Source organism: Malaclemys terrapin, chromosome 10, assembly GCF_027887155.1.
Source record: "Malaclemys terrapin pileata isolate rMalTer1 chromosome 10, rMalTer1.hap1, whole genome shotgun sequence".
NCBI lineage: Eukaryota > Metazoa > Chordata > Testudines > Emydidae > Malaclemys > Malaclemys terrapin.
Genome location: NC_071514.1, coordinates 64,996,316 through 65,016,795, shown reverse-complemented (window position 1 = coordinate 65,016,795; position 20,480 = coordinate 64,996,316). Strand labels below are relative to the sequence as shown.

Sequence of the window (20,480 nt, the reverse complement as noted above, 5' to 3'; positions counted from 1 at the left end):
TAAATACCATCACTGAAACATAGAACAAACTCTGGCTTTTACGAGGAGGCATTAAAATGGGATGTTTTAAATAACTGCCAGTGACGAGATTAGCTAGTGGTCTAGACTTTGATTTCTGTTACACTAGTGTAAACTGGAGTTAACCCCAGTGCGGTTGGGGCAGTGACTCTGGATTTGCACAGGTGTAAATAAGTGAAGAATCTGGTACTGTAGCTTAGTTCATTAAAAAATAAAAAACCCTCTTCTGTGATTGACAAGCCTCTTTCTTTGTCTAATTTAAGTGGGTTCTTTTGTTTGGAGTCACCTCTCTCAGCTCCTGGAGACAGATGATCCACTGAAGCAACATCTTAGAGATTCTCTTCCTGATGACATTCTCAGCAGAGAGTTTGACTGGGAGATATGGAAATATTCCTCATATTCAGATGTCACTTTCCATTCAGGTATATTTCACTTTAAAATTGGACCTTGTGCCACATGTGCATGCTTTAAATCCCTGAGTGGCTTTCTTTTTCCTTTATTCCTCACTTTCCCACAGAATATTTTAATTTTTATGAATGAATAGAACCCAGATATGCAAACATGGGGCCTGATTCTGCTCTCACTTCTGTTGGTGCAAATCAGTGGCCACTGATTGTGACAGTGTACAACAGGTGTGAGTGAAAGGAAAATCCAATCCAATCGACTTTTTGGTACTTTCCAGTCATTCCTTTGACTCTACAACACTCTCTTCCAGAGGGGCATGGACCTCCAGAGCAGCAACAAGAGTGGTGTTCAGGCTAGTGCAATCACGGACACTAAGGAGATATGATTAGCAACTGAGCTTCCTCCGTGTCATAAGCTGACTTGGGGAGGAGGTTCCCTGAGTTCACCTCTGAACTCTTATCTTCCTACATATCAGTAGTAAGCCCCATACCACTAGGCACCAAATATACCACTAAACAGAACTCTCTCTGAAATACTTGGGGCCTGCTTCTCCTGTCACTTGCATTGTTTTTATTTTGAAGCACCTATGCTGACTTCACTGGATTTACACTAATCCAAGAGGAGATTAAGGCAAATTCTCTCTCTCCCCCCCACCCCCCGCATATTTGTTTTTGGTTTTAATTTCTCAGCAGCAAAGTCAGATTAGTATTTTTGTTCATGTACTATAAAACTCTTCCTCTTTAAGTATATATATGTAAGATATAAACCATAAGTGCACCTTCCTGTAGGTCAGCTAGGGTTTGTGCATACTGTGGTGTCCATTGAGTTTTTGCTATGCTAAAGGGTTAATAAATGGATTATTTGTTTGCTGAATGTTTTCTTCTTCTCCATAAAGGACAAAACTGCCATTTCCCAGAGAGAGGCTGGAACTTGAAAAGTAAATGACAATATTTGATCTTAAAATGACCTGATGTCTGATGTTTTATATTGCAGCAACTGCAGGTGCTAATGTGGAGGCAGCACTCGTCTTTTCTCCTGCATCTTTCATCCCACGATCAACAATGACAAACTTGACTATATACACCCTAGGGCGAGCTATAAATCTACTGGAGGTAAATTCTGTTTTTTCCCTCTTTGTGGAATGCCTAGTGTATTGAAATAGAAGTAAATGCTTTATAGTTTCTGGGTATAGTTTCCAGTTATGGTTTCTTCATCAAGTTGTATATTTTTTCCTGAGATTAATGAATGTTGTATATGAGATTCATCTGGTGAGTTTATGAAAGTTTGGACACAAATCAGCCTTTTCAACACTTCAATTTAACAGGTTGATTTGTGTTCAAATTGATAACTCTCTCTACTGTGTTAATGTAGCAGACTAGCCAAGCAGCTCATATCCTCCACGAGTGCCTTATCCACATTGGAGATAAAATCTAGAACTGTTGCCAACTAAACCCCAATCCAGCTCCTTTGAAGTCATTGGGAATGTTTTCATTGGCTTCAATGGGAGCTGGATGCAACCCAACCGAGTTACTCCTTTAGTTCAAGACTGCTTTTTGTTGCTGAAGGCCCTAGGTTCAATCCCGGCTGACAACTCATGGTTGTGGTCATTACAAAATGGTGACCCATATGCAACCTCATTGTCTTTAAATTGTGTCCTCGGTTATACCTGGAATTGCACAGCTGGAACTGAAGGTGAGGTTTGGCTTCCATAATCTTTATTGCTGATGAAGATGCCCATGAGGGAAAGAATTCATCTTAATTTTCAGACTCCAGGTTACCATTTGCAGGGCGAGTAGTTAGAAAAAAATCTTTTTACAAGACATGTGCACCAATCGGATATTGACCCTCATAATGCCATGTTAGTCAGATTTCTGAACAGAACTACACTTGAAGTTTCTATGTAGCATAGAAAAAAGAGGTGTGTAATTTTACAACCAATATTATTTGTACATGCTCAACTAGGTGTAGCCAGAATACATGCTTCAGGGTGTAGATGGATTGCTGCCAGATTAAGAAAGAAATGTTTCCCCAATATAAAGCATCGCATGGTTGGCTATAGTTGTGGTCTGGAAGTTATTACTGAGGCATCCAGTATTGGCCACTGCCTGAGGCAGGATAGTGGACTCAATGGACTAACGGTTTGGCCTGGTATGGCTAATTCATTGTTGCTATAGAAGTCTACATTTTGCCAGTCCAGAGCCATGCTGGTAGTTAAATTTCTATTTGCTGAATAGAATATGGTTATGCCCAGCTATGTGTGGTCTTCTAAATATATTCTCCTCTAGTTTAACGTACGGTTAGAGAATGCGGAAGATCTCATGCAGAAGATGGTTGGCCAACACTCTGCTACTTTTAGTGAATACTTGTTTACAAATACTGATGAAAGAAACTCCAAGTCAGAAAATCCAGTGGAGGCAGCTGGAAAATCCAAACAAAAGAAGCTGACTTCAAAGAGAGACAGCCGTGGACATCGTCTTGTGACCAAAGGTGCCAAGCCCAAGTTAAGAAACGCAAAGCAGAGCTGTCCAGGTGGAAAGTACAATAAGATGAGTGAGTTAGTGAAAAAGGTAACTGAATATACATATCCTGGTAAAGACTTGATGCTCTAACGTGGTCTCTGGGTCTGATCTAGAATTGCTTAGAAGTCCTGTATAAAAAGGATGTAGAATGCTGCCCTTTGGATGTGGCAGTGTTTTACAATCACTTTGCACAGGTGTTAATGACTGTGCAAGAATCAAAGATATGGAGAATAATGCCCTGTTTTGCAGAAGCTATATTATCTCAGAGCATTGGTTCCCAGACAGTGGTACTTTGGGCTGTCTCTCCATAATCTAAGGCTTAATCTTGTTCCTATTGATGTCTGTCTCTCTCTCTCTCTTTTTTTTTTTTTTTTGTCCATTGGTTTCAAGAGGAACACAAGCAGACCCTTAATGTTGAGCTTCTGCCTTGGTGCACTGTTGTTACTTATTTCTTATTCAGCTGTGTGTGCTCTGAGCTGCAATGGAATTCCAATGTGCAGCGACCAATGAAATGAAGATTAGAGTTTGGAGCAACCCATGCTCTGGGCAGAACTGACTGGAAGGTGGTGGGGACTGGCTGCAACATCTGAGCTATAATCTGGTAAATTACCCCAATTGCTCAGAAAGGCTGGTCTTTTTGGAGTACAGTATATTTACCATCTTTTTTTTTTCCTATTGGAAACTAAGAGACAGCTGAGGTTTATAGGAGCCTGCACATGATTGATGTTAGAGCTGAGCAGATAATGGAAACATATTTCTGTGAGCACTAAATTTGACAATATTTGTGCTTGGATCTTCTTTGGCTGTATTTGTGCCTCTTTCCATGGACATTCTTGAAATCAACTTTCACTAGCGTATGTGGTCTCAGAAAGCAGCTTTTCGGCTTATGTGAATACTCAAGGGAAGGAGAATTTTAAATTTTCTTTTATGAATTTACCCAGCAAAATCATGTTATTTTAATCTAATGAGAGGAGAGAAACAGTACCATGTGACTTATTTGACTGATCACAACTACTCAACACAAGCCAATTTTCTAATAGCAAGCAATGTTGTCTAATAAGTTCAAATAACAAATGCATCTGAGAAAGGCAAAATCTGGAAACAGAGGCTCAACAAATGTTTAAATTGTTAAAATTTTTCGGTTCAGCTCTTTATTATTATAATCATTGTTTAATGTGTTTATTTTATATACAAATTCTGCTGCAAGTACTTTACATCAAACTCCTAAGAAGTCCCATTGAAATTAATAGGGGACTGCTCCCACACTTAAAGTTAAGCATGTGTGTGAATGTTTTCACGATAGGCTTTATTTTGTACTGCCAGGGTGTCACAGATCCTAGCAAGCACCTTCTTCCTGCTACCCAGTCAGACTGCTGTGAGGGGAATCCAAGCCTGTGTGTGTGTGTGTGTGTGTGTGTGTGTGTGTGTGTGTGTGTGTGTGTGTGTGTGTGAAGTTTCTGAAGCTGCAGCAGACAGTTCTCTTTTGGTCTCTCTGGCACATTTCCTGGGCACTGACTCTCAGTCTTGTTACTCCTCAGAAATGGGGCTCCTCAGCCCACCACCCTAGGCCCCAGAACAAGCTGTAGCCACCAAGAAACCCCCTCCCAGAATTCCACCGCAAAGGCGTGACGCTTCTGGTTCACAGTTCAGCTCGCTGAGCGGTACGCAGACGTTGTGAAACTAACATTCAGAGACACTTTGCTCAGAGTCTAACACATTAATGCTCTGTTATTCATAATCACGTAAAGCACAAGCGAGCAGAGATCACACAGAGAACAATAACACTTCCTAAACGCAATGTTCCTCACTAGCTCACCCTTCCCTTGGGAGTCCTTGGGGGCTTATCTGTGTTCCCTCAGGCTGGCAGGGTCCTTCGCCCCCTTACCTGCCTTGCCCCTGCAGCTGCCTCTCTCATCTTAATCTGGTGCAAAATGGCTCTGTCTTCTGTTCCCCCCTCTCCCCTTCCCCCCATGCGTCCATTTGTAGATTCCTGCTGGGGTCACCTGCTTCTTTTGTTCTGCCTTTTGGTAACTTCCCACTGCTCCCAAACCAGAGCAAGAGGAGAGAGTGTCTTCTCCCAGCTAGAGCAAACCCATTGTCCCCAAAGTGTCTTACTTTGACTAGACAATCACTGAGTGCTGGTCATCCATCATTATCTCAGGTTTGGCAGAGATGTGACGTGACCCTGCTAACTCCTGGTGGATCCATATACGTATAGGCTTAACTGACACAGCAATTTCATGATACGGTTTCATAAACTCATCAACAATTCAGAAGCAGTAAAGCTGGAACCCCTAAATCATCACATGGATTAAAGTTGAAAGTTTTAAGGACATACATCCCCTAAAAAATAAAGATGGTAAAAAAATTGAGGGGATGATTCATGAAAATTTCATGAAAATATTTGCCCAATTTTGGTTGAAATTTGAAAATTAAAAAAAAAATTCAATTAGTTTTACTAAAATTATTATATAGGGGCATATGGAGAAATAGCCAAACAGATTTTCACAGCAGTTAGGAGCCACGTGACTCCAATATGTCCACCTCTGCCACTTCCTCAACATTGTAGTCAGGGGGAGAGGCTTTGCTTTGAAGGGTATGAAATCGCGGTGGCAGTCAGTGAAGGCTAGTGACATCTGGAGGCAAACATGGCACCCACAGGATGGGTGAGTTCCACTCACAGCAAGAGTCAAAGATTATTATTCCCATAGGCGGCGATTTATATGGGCCCGTTGTGCCTGTGCTCCACCAATGTTTGGGTTTATATTTTCAGAGGATGGACTGGGGCAACCACCCTGGACCTGGCGCTTTGGGGGGCCCTGCACTTCAGGGGGACGTGGGGTCCAGGGTGGCCTGGAGGGTTAGCGGGGGGCCTGGCCCTGGCAGCAGTGAGCAACCTGGCTCCAGCCCACTGCGCACTGCTCTGCCCCTCCCCCATGCCTCCATCCTGCCTCATCATCCCTGCTCTGCCCCCTCCACACCCCCATTCCACCCCTTCCCCCAAACCCCTGCCCCACCCCTTTCCGGCTTCCGCCCCCTCCCCCGAGCAACGCCAGGAGCCGGCGGGGCGGAGTGGAGCAGGGCAGGATCGGGCCATGTCACTCGCTGCTGCAAGTGCCAGGTTTCCCGCTAATTCCCCAGGCCGCCCTGGACCCCGCATTCCCCTGAATTGTGGCGGCCCCCAAAGTGCTGGGCCCAGGGCGGTTGCCCCGGTGCGTCCTATGGATGGAACGGCTCTGCTTGGACCTGTTCTGGGCACCGCCAAAAATTATACAAACCTGGCGCCCATGATTATTCCAGGGGGATTGGCGGTTTTGTTTCCCCAAAGCCATATCTGTCTCTGGCACAGCAGTGTTCAGCGTTTCAGGAGCCCCGTCACTCACCCATCTTGAATATGCTCAGTTGGGAGCATCTATCATTTCTGCTCCTGGCTGAAAGTAGCTGATCCTTGGTGTGTGGAATGCTGTACAGGCAGGGCCAGCTTTAGCAAGTGCGGGGCCCGATTCCTGGGGCGGCACTTCGGATTGCCGGCTGGGGGAGGAGGAAGCGTGGGGCTGCCGTGCTCCGGCCGGGGTCGAGGGGCGACGGGGCTGCCACGCTCCGGCTGGAGCTCCAGCCGGGAGAGCGGGGCCGCAGGGCTTGCCGTGCTCCGGCTGGCACTCTGGCCAGGGGAGCGGGGCCCCCGAAGATGACCGCCACCGGGGTGAGTGCCAGGGAATCGGGCGAATCGGCCTAAAGCCGGCCCTGTGTACAGGACACACCAGGCCTAATAACCAGGAGCTCATGTGAGCTTGTCATATTTGTGTGGGTTCAAATGCCTCACCATCCCCTCTACTAATAATCGGAACTGCACTGGCGATGTGTTTGCTGTGAGGTTGAATGGCATTTTGTGTAAATAGCCCCTGCTCCTAAATAACTCTGTACCACTCTGTCAGTTTACTGAAAGGATGGGGAAAAAGAAGGAGCTGAAATGCGAACTGAGCATCAAGATTTTTGGAAATGAACTCAGCTTTTTGGACTGTGAGGATATAAAGAAGCAAGTGAAACATTATTCCCTGAACCTGGCAGAGCTGGCTGTCAAGCTTCTAAAGGTAAAAGGAACCATTTTGCTGTTTGAAAGTGGGTGCTTGGAGAAACTAGTTTTGAACTGATATGTGAGAGGGTGAAGAACAGGGGATTATTATTTGTTTAAATCGAACCAAGTCAGAATATTTTTTAGAAACCTCTAAGACTGGGAAATACGTGGGATCTACTCTGGGTTGTATCAGAAGGGGATGTGTTTGTGTCACTATGAACAAAATTTAGTTTAATGTCTTGATTATGCTTGTCCCTGTTCTTGTCCAAAAACTTTCATACTTCAGATCAAAATAATACCTAGTCTAGTTTAAACACTCACACGGCTTGCCAAAGATAAGCTTTGGTGCTGGTTTTTCATTAATTTCCAAATCCAGCTCAATGAAAAGGACCTGCTATAGAAGGGGAAATGCTATGGAAAACACAGCAGATGGTTCTGTCCCAAGCAAAAGTCTGGAAAAATCCTTGTGGCTGACTTTATAATATTCATAGCAATTTTATTTTGTTTCATTATTTTGCCATAGGGACAAGAGGTCCAGTTTAATAAAAGACTGAGTCTGGCTACCGAAGAATTGCTCTTTCCATCAATTTCAGGCTTTCAAGTTAGACTGGCTTTAAATGCATCAGCAGCAACCAATGTAAAAATCAAAGGGAATGTGGATTTCAAACAACGATCAAATTTTTTCATAAATGGATATATCAAACCAAGGTAAAAGATGCTTTATATAGTAGGCAATATCTATAGATCTTCATAATTCAGGTACATTGTAGTTAAACTGTCATTACTTTGAACCATACTGTGATTACAGACTTTGGGTTGTGTACCAATATCATGAAATGTATCCTAGGAACCTTTGAAAGAGCTTGGTTGACATCTTTAAGAACTGTAGTAGTAGAAGAGAGGCAGCATGGTCTAGTGTCTGGAACATGTGAATGGGAATCAGGAGTCCTTGGTTCTGCTTCTGCCTCAGGACATTTTGCCTTTTTGGGTATGTCTACAGTGCAATAAAACCCCTGTGGCACTGAGTCTCAGAGCCCAGATCAATTGACTTGGGCTCGCAAGGCTAAAAACTTCTTCTGGGGTTTCAGAGCCTAGGCTCCAGCCTGAGACCGAATGTCTATATTGCAATTTTTAGCCCCGCAGTCCAAGCGCCACAAGCCCTCATCAGCTGGCCGTCTAGCCATGGCTGTACCACAGGTCTTTTATTGCCATGTAGATGTACCCTTTATTCCTTAAGTTTCCCATCTATAAAATGAGATTAATAATAAGAGCTCACTTTTATAAGGCACATGGATGTAAAGTGCTATATAACTGCAAAGTGTTACCATGTATTTATTACTTCCACACACTTCCGACAGTGAGGAGAATGTAGTGATGCTTTAGGTACAAGTTCCATGCGGATGTGCCCTGCAATCAATTAGGAAATCCACGGAGAACTATTCAGTGACCAGCAGTGTGCTATATGTTGCCATGTTATCAGGAAGCAGCAGTTTTTTATGCTGTCCATTTCATTTTAAATTCTCTATTGTTGTGCTTCTCCAGTCCTGCTTTTTTAGCCAGCCCATCTATAGTACCTCTAAGTCAAGTTTACAAATGTTTGCAGGCGGGTGATCTCACGAGTTGTTTTTCATATAATACAGCTGATTCTCCCTTGGATTTCATAGGGATCTCCATGATTTTGTCTCCAATGGGACCTGGAGGATGGGGTATGGTCTGAGTGCTTTTTAATTGTATGAGGCCATTCCATTGAAGTCATTCAGGCAGGAATATTCTTTTGCTGTGTTCCTACCAATCAGTTAGCCCTGTTAAAACAAAATATTGGGAGGGAGGTTTGTTTTGAATCCAATTTCATAAATTACACACCTCCTGTGTTTGTCTTACATACTCACATTGTTCTTTCACAACTATACCACTTTCCAAAGCAGTTTCCTGAAGATGAGATGTTGGTTTAAAGATTTTTCTGAGCTATGGATAGAAATCCTTGCCCCAAAATTAAATGTGGGAGACCAACGTATTTCATCCTTTTTTTGAGGCTACTGGTTAAAAAAATGTATACCCACTTATTCCTCTATGTTGATGAGCATCACTCCATAATCTGTGGTATTATGAATTAATTTTGCATATGAGAATAAATTGAATTATGGGTCAAATATATCCAGTTGGTGTCAATAGAGCTATATTCCAGATTATAGCAGACAAGGATCTAACCCAGGGGTCGGCAACCTTTCAGAAGTGGTGTGCCGAGTCTTCATTTATTCACTCTAATTTAAGGTTTTGCGTGCCAGTAATACATTTTAACATTTTTAGAAGGGCTCTTTCTATTAGTCTATAATATATAACTAAACTATTGTTATATGTAAACTAAACAAGGTTTTTTAAAATGTTTAAGAAGCTTCATTTAAAATTAAATTAAAATGCAGAGCCCACCGGACCGGTGGTCAGCACCCGGGCAGTGTGAGTGCCACTGAAAATCAGCTCGCGTGCCGCCTTCGGCATGCGTGCCATAGGTTGCCTACCCCGATCTAGCCCTATATTAGCTTACCTGACTGTCAGACTTTTAGCTCTGTTCTTGAATTATTTATTTGATCTTTGCTATGTCCCGTATAAATAGAGATGGGCCTGAACCAAAACACTGGATTCAACCACTTCCCTTGCCTCTTCTGGTGGAGTTTGGATTTGAATCCAGGTCTAAATTCCTCAGCTTGTATACCTCTCTGTTAGAACACAGACTTTTGCTGTGGCTTGTATTAAGATGCGTGTGTCTGAATATTTCAAAGTTATTTTAAAAAACAAAATGTTCACCCCAATTTTAAAATTAGCAGTGAAACACGTACAGTGCCACAGAGGATAAGAAGCCTGTGGCTTAGGCAGTGATGTTGGTAAATAAGAAGGTGCTTTTCAGTGGGAACTGTGTTTCTTTACATCTCTTGCCAGTGCTTTTATCCAGATTTCTGCCCAAATGGGAATTGTGGGGAATTTGGGAAGAGCTGGCTTGAATTGGGTAACAGGACTGAGGACATCAACCAGCCTTGATGGAGGAATCCAGGTGAAAAAAGGACAAGAGCTTAAAGTTTTCTTGAATACCCCCGAAGAATCCATGGAGATAATCGATTTCAGGTAAGAACAGATGAGTGCAACTGTAACATTGACAGACCCTAGTCGTCGGCAGGCGTGATAGAACCGGGGACCTCTGGAGCTTAGTGCGTGAGCCTCTACCGCTGAGCTTAAAGCCAACTGGCTGTTAGCTAAGGCTGTAGAGCAGACTCATTTTCTCTCTCTCAGTGGTCTCGGTGCCACTAGATGGGACAGAACACCACACCCAGGAGGTGTGTGGGTTACACAATGTCCAGAGAACATTAACAGTGATAAGCAACAGAGGGTCCTGTGGCACCTTTGAGACTAACAGAAGTACTGGGAGCATAAGCTTTCGTGGGTAAGAACCTCACTTCTTCAGATGCAAGCTTATGCTCCCAGTACTTCTGTTAGTCGCAAAGGTGCCACAGGACCCTCTGTTGCTTTTTACAGATTCAGACTAACACGGCTACCCCTCTGATAATTAACAGTGATAACATTCTAAAATCTGAACTTAGCTGGCAGGTTTGTTAACAATGCGGGACTCTAAATTTGAATTCAGTTTTCTCCCTGTAGCTATAGTGACTGTACTTTGGTATTAAACTGAACAGGGTGACTCAGTATGGTATAGCTATGCCCCGTACAAAGTTGCCGTTTTGAAAATAGACACTCATTGGGTCTATTCACACTTCAGATCTTTCATATGATGTTTATGAAGGCCCAGTGGGAGCTAGTAAAAGTGGAAAAAAGCACTGGGCTAAATCCTGATATCCCCGTTCAATTTTTGCTTGATTCTTACTCAGGCAAAACTTCCATTGCTTTAGTGGGGGTTTTGCTGAGTAAGGACTGAGAGAAAACACAGAAGGTTTTAGATTATTCATTATGATTCTCTACATAGGCTAATGGTTGGTGGGGCAGAAAAATGAAACTGGTTCGACTCTTGGTCTCTGAAGTGATTAGGATTCTTGTACGTTTTACTGGCCCACAGAGAAGAATCAGTTTACCCCTTCATCTTTGTGAGAATGTGTAACTTTGGGGGTGAAAAGGTTCCTGGGCTCTAGAGGCCACTGGGATCATGAGATGTGAACAGTGCATTATTTCCTTTGGTTCTTCTGTATGGATCTGCAGTGGCCACTTAGTGAAAATGTATTTAAGCTTATATTAGCAAAAGCAGCTGGTTTTGATCTGGGGCTTGTAAAGGGAAGGTATTTGTGGGTCAGCTCAGAAGAAATCAGGAGAAGTGTCTTGCATATGATAACAATGTGTTTCAGCAAGAAGGCAATGATGGGTGGGAATATATGATACATGACAAACTAAACAGAAATATTACCAGGAATGCAATGGGATTGTTCCTATCTGTGCAAGGGCATCGTGGAAGGCAAGAGTTGAAATAACAAGAACTCGATCGGCTGAAGATTCTCATATCGCACGGTCATCAAAGTGGTATTTAAATCCAAGACTGATATCAAAAGTCAGGAAAATAGTCAGATCTGGCTGGGGTCAAAGCAGTAGGGCTGTCTGGCAGCATATACAACCACTTCCATTATCAATTAATCTATGTGATAACAGGGGAACAATGTGAAATTCCTGTTTAACAATGCATGCCCATATGGGAGAATTTTTCTCTTATACTGTATGTTTATATTGCTATACATACTATAACTGTGTTCATCCTATTACCAGAGTGAAATATAAACATATCACAACCACTTCTCTGTACGGTATTGTTTTAATTAGAGATATGACTGTAATAAACGGCAAAAGACATTTCCTCTCCCCAGTTTCTCACTGACTAGCAATGCTCTGTCTTCTCTGGAGCTTTTGAATCCAAGCAGTCTATATTTCAGGGAATTTCACCAGTGCAGCAAGAACGTGGCTTTATCCCTGCAGATTGATAGTATGTAGCAACATAACTGGGCTCACTTGGTATACCATGTTTCATGAGGTGTACCCAGCAGGTGAGTACCTGCTGACATCACTGAATGTTGGGTAAAGGATGCTTCATGTCTCAACAGCTTCCAGAAGTTAAACTGATGAATTGTTTGTGCTAATGAGGGCTAGGCTTTGTAGTGTATATTTCCAGCAGTTTTCTCTTTTCTTCTTGCTTTCAGAGTTGACCGAAGTCCAAGTGGAAAATTCTGGATCAGCAAGATGGCTGGATGTGTTGACATATTATAAACCACATCTCTAGCCTCTTAGATGAGACAACAGATTTATAAAACATTTACAGCATGTGGATCATGGCTACTTTTTTTTAACCTATGTCTTTGTTTTGCACTCTGTCTTCAGGGGCTTTCACAATCATGGAAAAGTCAAGGGATAGAGCATTAATTTACTTTTGATGAGTTTTCAGCTAAAGAACAAAGCAGAATTAGATAGCTGTAGTTCACACTGCATAGGCAGGAGGCAAATCTGTAGATGGCACAAGTATTTGGCTTATGGCAACAAATTCAGTATAATGCAATGTCCATCCAATTCCAAATGCACACAACTTCTCTCTCTCCCCACAGCCAACATTTTCATCTCAGAATAATCTTAAATAATCATTTTACCATAATATTAAATCAACTTTATTTCTGTTTCTACTTTATTAACCCTTTCATGCCTATCAAGGGTAGAGTCTTTGCACACCCTAACTCCCACTGAAGTCCTGCAAGAAATTCAGGATTGGAACATAGTTGTTGGCCAGGGCATACCCTAAATTGGGGGGGGGGTGTACCACTTAAGTCCCTATTAAGGCTTAAAGTGGTGCATAAGCTTTATACAAGACTTCCACAAAGAAGAGACTTGCACTCCTAATGAATATAAACATGTAGAGACCTCAGTAGAATGTCACCTTTCTAATAATATTTTTCCACCTAGGAGAAGATGAAACAGACCTGAAAGAAAAGCAAACCAAACCAGCGCAATTATGTATAAAAACTTGTAACAGTGATTAAATAAATCACTTTTAAATGACTATTTGCATTTCTTTGTTATAGCTCCAAATTTTACCTCACAACAATGGATGGGATGGAAAATATTGAAGGTTTCCAAGACCAAATAGAAACCAAATCCTGCACTAGTGAGGAAGGTAGGCTTGTGGATATTGTATCTATCATACAGAATTAAATCCCTCTCAAATTTGTACAGAGGTCTGAATCATAACAAACAGCACATTTGACACAATTGTGAGTTTCTTCTCATTCCATTACCTCAGAATAATCTACACATTAGTAATTCTCCTCAGGTAGTCTGTGTGTCCTCTTGGCTTAATCATAATGCTGTTCTAACTGAACCCAATGCTCTTGTGTTTCACCAGTGTCCAAGATTTTTGGCTGGCAGTTGTGTTCTGAAATGTCTTACCCTGGTAAAACCAGTGGCTTGCCTTTCCCATTCTCTGGACCAGCAAAAGCAGCTGTGACATTAAAGAAACAAGATAGAGGCTTGCAACTGTACCTGATGGAAGCCACCTATAACTATACTCCTCAGGTACAATTATAGCACCTATTATTTTTGGTTTGGTAGATATATTCTTTTCGAGTGTTTTAGCACATTGCATGCTCCAGCCCAGCCAGTTGCCAGCAGCTAGAGGATCCGGTTTGGCATAGAAAGAAAAAAGTTACATGGAAACTACTACCTGACACTTGTGGTGGATAATTATTATTATCCCTATATAACAGTTAGAGAACAGATAAGTTAAGTGACTGGACCAAGGTCACACAGTCAGACATTGATAGAGCTGGGGGCAGAACCCAGGCTTCCTTACTTGGTGCCCTGAGCTAACCACAAAGCAACACTGCCTCTCTTTAACCCCTTTTCTATATTTGCACAGTGCAAAATTGCCCTAAAAATCAAGCTACTTAAATCAATATGAACTGATAATGTTAAGTGCAGTTTCGCCAGTTTAAAACTTGCTGATATCAATAAGAAGCCATCTTAAACTAAATTAATTAAGCAAGAGTTAAACAGACTTAAGTGTGTCTACTTTAGGGCTTTGCTCCAGTTTAACAAGATTAGTTTTTAAATTGATGTAGCGCTTTTTGTATGGACAAGGCCTAAGAGAGAGGATTTTCTGCACTGTGGAGAAGACAGCAAGGATTTCTGACTTTTCTAAATCTATAGACTCAAAATATTTGAGGGCTGTTTTCTGGCTGTGCTAATGTTCCAAGGTTACTGACGATATCTTCAGGAAACTGCTTCGGAAAAGTGTTTAGCTAGTTGGTGCCTATGGTGGTGGAAGATATAAATCTGGGTTGGGATGATCTCATTTGTGAATAAAACCAGGAAAAACTCTAGCCATTTGTAATTAGCTAAGTGAGGGAAGCAAAAGATGACTGGAGCATGAATTCATGGAGTAACCAAAGATGATGCAAAAAGAATTTTGGTCTGAAACAGACAGTCAAAGACACATTTTATGTCCCACCCGACAGGAAATTGTAAACAGGCCTGAGAAATTCCAGGCAAAATAGGATGTGATATTAGCAAAGCCATGTGTTGATATCTGCAGCCTGCAATGCTGTAGACACTGTAACTGAGAAAAGTACTGTAGTTTTGGGATATCCAGATCTGGGGCAGGAGAAACGCAGAGATTGACCATGTAAAATTACTGGCACAACAATGGACAGTAGAGCTTCTCTCTGATTGGCCCACAATGTTCTGAACTTGTCATGCATTTAGTACAGAATTACAGAGTCTACCATTTAAAATATCACATAAACTAGTGCCTCCAAATCTGTGTTTTCAGCAACATTTATAAAAAATATTTTTTTCATTATGATTTTAGTCCAAAACTTAGCATTCTATTGTTAAACTCTGTCCTATTAAATTCAAAGGCTTCCAGGAATAGTAGGGGGAAAACATTCTAATGCTAATTGAATGTGGCCCTAGAATGTGAAGGTACTTAAAGAAAATAGTAGAAAAGGTTTGAGTGAGTTAAGCTCTATACCTGGATCATGGGTTAGAATTTTCTCAAAGTTTGGCAGGGGGCAGCACAATTTCAAGAGGCTCTGAGCTGCTGTGAAATCCTAAGTGTTCAAATGAGAGCTCACAAGTCTATCACTGGGCGGGGACTGGAAAATTCAGCTAGTTGCAAATTAATACTATCATATGTATGAGAAACATTTGGAATAAAAGATAAAATTAAATGGGAAATGCACACCTGGAAATGGTTTATACAAGAATTATAGAAGTAGATTGGAAAAACAGTGTTAATATCCTAGCAATGGAGCCTGCTGTGATTCCTTGACGTAATTCCATATGGCCAGCTCCATTTTGTAAATGCTCTGCCAATTGCAGATGTCATGATCATTTCTTTTTTTCTAGGAGGATTCTTGGATTCCAAGTGAAGTTGTCCTTCATTTCTTTATTGGGACGCCAAAGTCAGACCTGAAAAGGGATGTTGGGGTTGACCTCAATTTTAATGTCCCACAGAAAAAATTCAGAATCAAATTTATACAGCCCAAGAAAAAAATCCAAGTCGATGGTAGGTCTTTCAGCTAACAGCCAGATCCTCTGTTAGCAGCAATCAGGGGAGCTCCATTACAGTCAATGTAATTACTCCAATATACACCAGCGGAGGATCTAGCTGTAAATTTGTACGGAATTGTATGACAGCCATTCAGCTAATGTAGATGACATTATTATAGATTCTCCATTAGCTGGGGTAATTGCATCTTTGTTAATCCTAGATGCTCCCAAAAGTTCACGAGCTCACTGGGAGCCAAAAATCAGAATAAAAAAAAATAATTGGAATTTCCTGCAGGAGGAATACTAGGTTCCGGCCAGCTTTCCTTAAGAGCCTAAGTCCCATTTTCAACATGACAGCCACTTAAGAACCTAAGTGTCACTGAAAAATCAATCAATACTTAAGTATGTAGAAGCTATGTCTCTTTTGAAAATGGGACTTAGGCTCCAAAGTCAAATTTTACCCCACCCCTCTTACTGTTTTCCTTTGCTCTGCTATTATTTGTTATTTAATTCTGTAAATGTATTATTCACAGTAATTGTGAATAACATGTTGTGATACGTTTTTACGTAAGATACAGTAAAAAATGTATAGTAGCTTTATATGTACCAAAATAAGAAAACACCTGTGTTCTTTCCTATTTCTCTAAGGAAAACTTGAGTTATCTAAGAATTCACGAGTTGGACACCTGGAGCTGATACTAGATGACAAAGATGTCTATTACATTAAGGTACAGCCTCAAAATACAAAGTTTTCAATACTAGGATGAAATAGACACAAAGAAACGGGATGAAAAAATCCCCATAGAAGGACAATAAGACCCATGTATACTGAAATAGTGTCTGAATAATCAATTACGGGAATGAGTGAGTTCTCTATTACAGGTACATCCATTCACTCGAGTAGGGATAATACATACAGATCAGCCCTAAATTGTGGTTTTTTATAATCAAATATCCTTAAGCACCAACATATAAGCAAAAGCAATTTTGTTCCATTCAGATTTTGTCCTTACAACCACCAATAGCTGTGCACTATGAGCCTGATCCAAAGTCAGTGGGACTACTCCCATTGACTTCAGTGGGCTTTGATTTAGTAAGTGTGTATATAGTTTAAACTCCCATGTCCTCTCAGCTACTTTTGAAGAGAGCTGAGCTGTTTGGGTGATAGGTAGCTTGGAAGATTGGTAACTGAATACAGAGCCTTTGACCTCCAGCTGCTGTAGCTATTTTCATTTGTGCCCACAGCAACACTGACTAATGAACTGTCAGACTGGAGAGTTCTAATAGTGAACTCTATTTTCTGGCCCTGGTCGTCGACATAGTTCAGAGTTACAATACGTATACCGCTGCCACTGTCTCCAGGTTACAAGTTATCACTGGTGGCTTATGTGAAAAGAGTTTGGCCTTAATCTAGTTCGTTGTGCTATTACTCTGAGGGCCTGATCCTCAAAGTAAAATCAAGTAGGAAGACCTCTGCACCCGCAGAGCCTACTGAAGCCTATGAGGCTCTGTGTGAGTGCAGCAGCCCATTCCCCCATGTGCTTCCGTATGCTGGATTGGGGCTTTAAACAATATTTGGCCTATTTTTCACTTGCATTTGGTACTAAATGAATAAAGTGAAGTGATTTCTTAGAGCAGGCTTTCAGTTGCAATCACAAATTTTTACAATGGTCATGCATAATGTCTGTGACTGAACCCAGAGTTAGCTTTTCACTGGCATGAACTTTGTAGATACAGGAATATCCCAAATATTCTTCTTTTAAAGATATGGTTTGCATCATAGCTGAGAGATAAACAGGATAATTCCAATGCTAAAACTATAAAGGAAAAAAATCACGTGGGTAGAAATTTAACATTGAAATTATACTGAGATTTTTATTTCCCCACAGACTTAGACTGTAATAATTCACCTTTTTTCATTACTTAATCGGCAACTTAGCAGCCGCATCAACGTGGGCCTGTAGTCCCAATCCTACTTAATAGTTACACATTTTTCAACAACTACAGTAGTTTGCCAACTGTTTTTCCCTACAATACAATTTCAACCCAGACATTTTGAACCTTTTTTCTCTTTAGCAGAGCAGCAAATCAAACACTAATTAACTTGCATTCTGGCCAACCAAAATAAAGTTCCAAACTGCCATCCAGTCAATGTTTTCAATAACACCATATCAAACAAATTTTGTTTTCAGTTTGTGTTTCAGTTTTTTGGTCAGTCCTGCAACATGCGGTGTGTTCTCAATTCCCATTGAAGTCAGTGGGAGTGGAGAGTACCTAGCACCTCACAAGACTGGGTTCTTTGTCTTGTTTGGAAAATAAATCCACTGTTTTCTCACCCATTATTTGTCAACATTTGTCTAAATTGAAAATATAAATATTCTCACTCCTCCTCTCACATTGGTAAGGTGCCCATCTCTAGTATCTAGTCACCAAATGCTGACTGAGTCTGTTTCTCAAAACATAATCAAACTGTATTGTTGGGTCGGGGTTTTTTAGGGAATGACGGGTTTGCAAACAGGGAGTGGAGAGCAGAGATACACAACCCAGCTGGAGGTAAAGCTGATAAAGCAAGGCAGCCCAATCGTTCTGTCAGGAAACATCACTAAGCAACTTGGCAAGAAAATGGCTTTTTCAGTGTCCCTGCATAATTTATTGAAGGATGCAGCATTTCTTTCAGGTTGGTGGACAAAGTATTTGTCACATAAATGAGTGGGATCTGGTGTCCTTGGGACTTATGCTGAGAGAGAGCATATGTTCTAGCTCCCTGGTTTTATAGGAACTAAAATCCCATTGAAATTAATTGGGATGCCTTTTAAAATGTATGAGTTTGTGTAACACTTACTTACCATTGAAAAATAATAGCAGTTATACAGTAAATTAAACATCTTCCTTGAATCCCTTTGTCTGAAAAGAAAAAGTTTAAGTAGCATTAACATTTGCAAGGAGTCATTTATTTTTAAAAATTTAAATCCTATTTTCCATCATTCACTATTGTGTTAAAAACCCTGCTGCTCGTAATGTGGCTAGATAAAAAGGAGAATTCATATACTGGAATACATCAAAGATGTAAAAATTAGGCTCCCTATTTTTTCCCTCTGACAAAATATCTTAGTGTGGTTGTTGTCAAACTTATTTGATCGCGCACTCCCCCTTTTTTGTGTCTGTAGTCCTTTACACACACACCCAGGTCCTGCCACACAAGTGCATATACTGCCACCATCAGCAGCACAGAAGTAAGGGATTTCATGCTACCCTTACTTATCTGCTGCTGCTGGCGGCGGTGCTGCCTTCAGAGCTGGGCGCCTAGCCAGCTGCCGCCGCTCTCCAGCAACCCAGCTCTGAAGGCAGAGCAGCTTCTCATACCCCCTCTTTCCCCTTCCCCCCGAACACATTCCAGGCACCCCAGTTTGAGAAGCTCTTAGTGGAATCTCCAAAGATCCCCTGTGGATCATGCTTGCCCTCCCAGCACTGCTTCTCTCGAGAAATATTGTAGAGCTCGATATTTATTACATCATAATAAAGGAGTGGGCTAGATAAATAGGAAAAAATAAATAAAAGGAGCTGTAAAGTGGCGAAAGATGCCTTATTGACAGGCCTGAAAGTGAGCTCCTGTCTTCATCTATAGCACAGGCCGTCCCAGTGGGAGCTTCCCCACATTGTCCATCTCATTCCAGGGAGATCATCTGCAGGGTGAGAGTTCAGTCTCTGTCCCTATTTGGTTCTGAACCAGGCTGCTGATGCTACCAAAAGTGGCATTTGTTGGGGCCAGCTGCAATGTTGTTTCTTTGTAGACTCTTATCCACTGGGAATTTGGCTGAATCTACTCCTCTTTTCATGCAGACCACCTCATAGTAATGGTGTACGAATCATTGTAATCTGGGCTGATTTTGAACCAATGAGCTACTGTAGACATGAAAAACCCTATAGCCTTTGGCCAGTCCTTATCACTACCTAAAAGGGCCAGTCCTGCCCTCTCATTGGGGGAGCTGAAGGCACTTGCTATCTCACAGGACTGGGCTCTAGGGCGGCTTTTTAGAAGGCGGTGTATGTTTTTTCCCAACAATGTATCCTTTTTCTGACTGCACAGTTCTTATCGTGTGCTGCTGCATGGTAACTTCTGCTCTTTCTGTAGTATTTCTGGAGAAAAAGGTTGATGATAAACTGAGGCAGTACTCACTTGAAGGGGAGACCTACTTTCCAGGTATTCTTGGATCTCACACCATTGGCCTGCTGCAGCAACGAGGGAGCCTGTGGTCTAATGCTCTGAGAATAAAATATGGACTCCTAGGTACTGTGTAAATGACATTTATTGTTATGCTAAAGAGCAAAGCCAAAACATTAGAACTGTCTTCTGTTAACCAACTGGATAAATGCAACTCTCAGAGTTCCAAAGAAAAAAACCCAGAATAAATTTAAAAAGTGGTTTCTGCGAACATTCTCCAGTATTTGCTTGAAAATACACTATTTCTGCAAATATTTCCGCAGTTGCTAGAATGTTTATGAAAAGTGAACAAAACAGATGCACAAATTCAATGAATTCATTTAAAAATGAGGAAATATATCCAGAAAATGTTTTGCAGAATTTCGCCAGCTACTAGAAATGCCGAGCTATTAAATTTACTGGGCAGCCAAAGCAATCAGACAATCAAAGGAGTTCTATGGCTTTGGCTGAATAGCTATAGCAGTTGGTGCATAGAGTGCATTAAATCTTGATTGTGTGCACGCATATGGCATATTAATCCTGGGTCACGTGTAGTGGTATGACGTTTTTTAGACCAGCACAGATATGGTTTACTTTGCTAAAAGTCATAATTTAGTGTCATGTTAGTTAGAATATCATTTACAGGGAAACAAATATTCTTCAACCATATTAGTAAATGGAAAGTGTTTGTGCAGTACAATGGCTATTCTGGTTTGTACAAATACCCACTGAAAGCAAATAT

The 20,480-nt window shown here is 41.4% G+C and overlaps 1 protein-coding gene across 1 annotated transcript in view; it reads left to right on the top strand.

Annotated features, from left to right (window-relative positions):
• Window positions 1-20,480, top strand: part of LOC128844959 (uncharacterized) — a 188,726-nt gene that overhangs the window by 67,942 nt on the left and 100,304 nt on the right. The window contains exons 14-25 of the mRNA XM_054043145.1: window positions 282-440; window positions 1,417-1,535; window positions 2,709-2,990; window positions 6,878-7,033; window positions 7,541-7,725; window positions 9,952-10,134; window positions 13,071-13,162; window positions 13,391-13,560; window positions 15,394-15,553; window positions 16,186-16,265; window positions 18,034-18,214; window positions 19,670-19,825. Coding sequence (XP_053899120.1) covers window positions 282-440; window positions 1,417-1,535; window positions 2,709-2,990; window positions 6,878-7,033; window positions 7,541-7,725; window positions 9,952-10,134; window positions 13,071-13,162; window positions 13,391-13,560; window positions 15,394-15,553; window positions 16,186-16,265; window positions 18,034-18,214; window positions 19,670-19,825 — 1,923 coding nt within the window. The remainder of the gene's footprint in view (window positions 1-281; window positions 441-1,416; window positions 1,536-2,708; window positions 2,991-6,877; window positions 7,034-7,540; window positions 7,726-9,951; window positions 10,135-13,070; window positions 13,163-13,390; window positions 13,561-15,393; window positions 15,554-16,185; window positions 16,266-18,033; window positions 18,215-19,669; window positions 19,826-20,480) is intronic.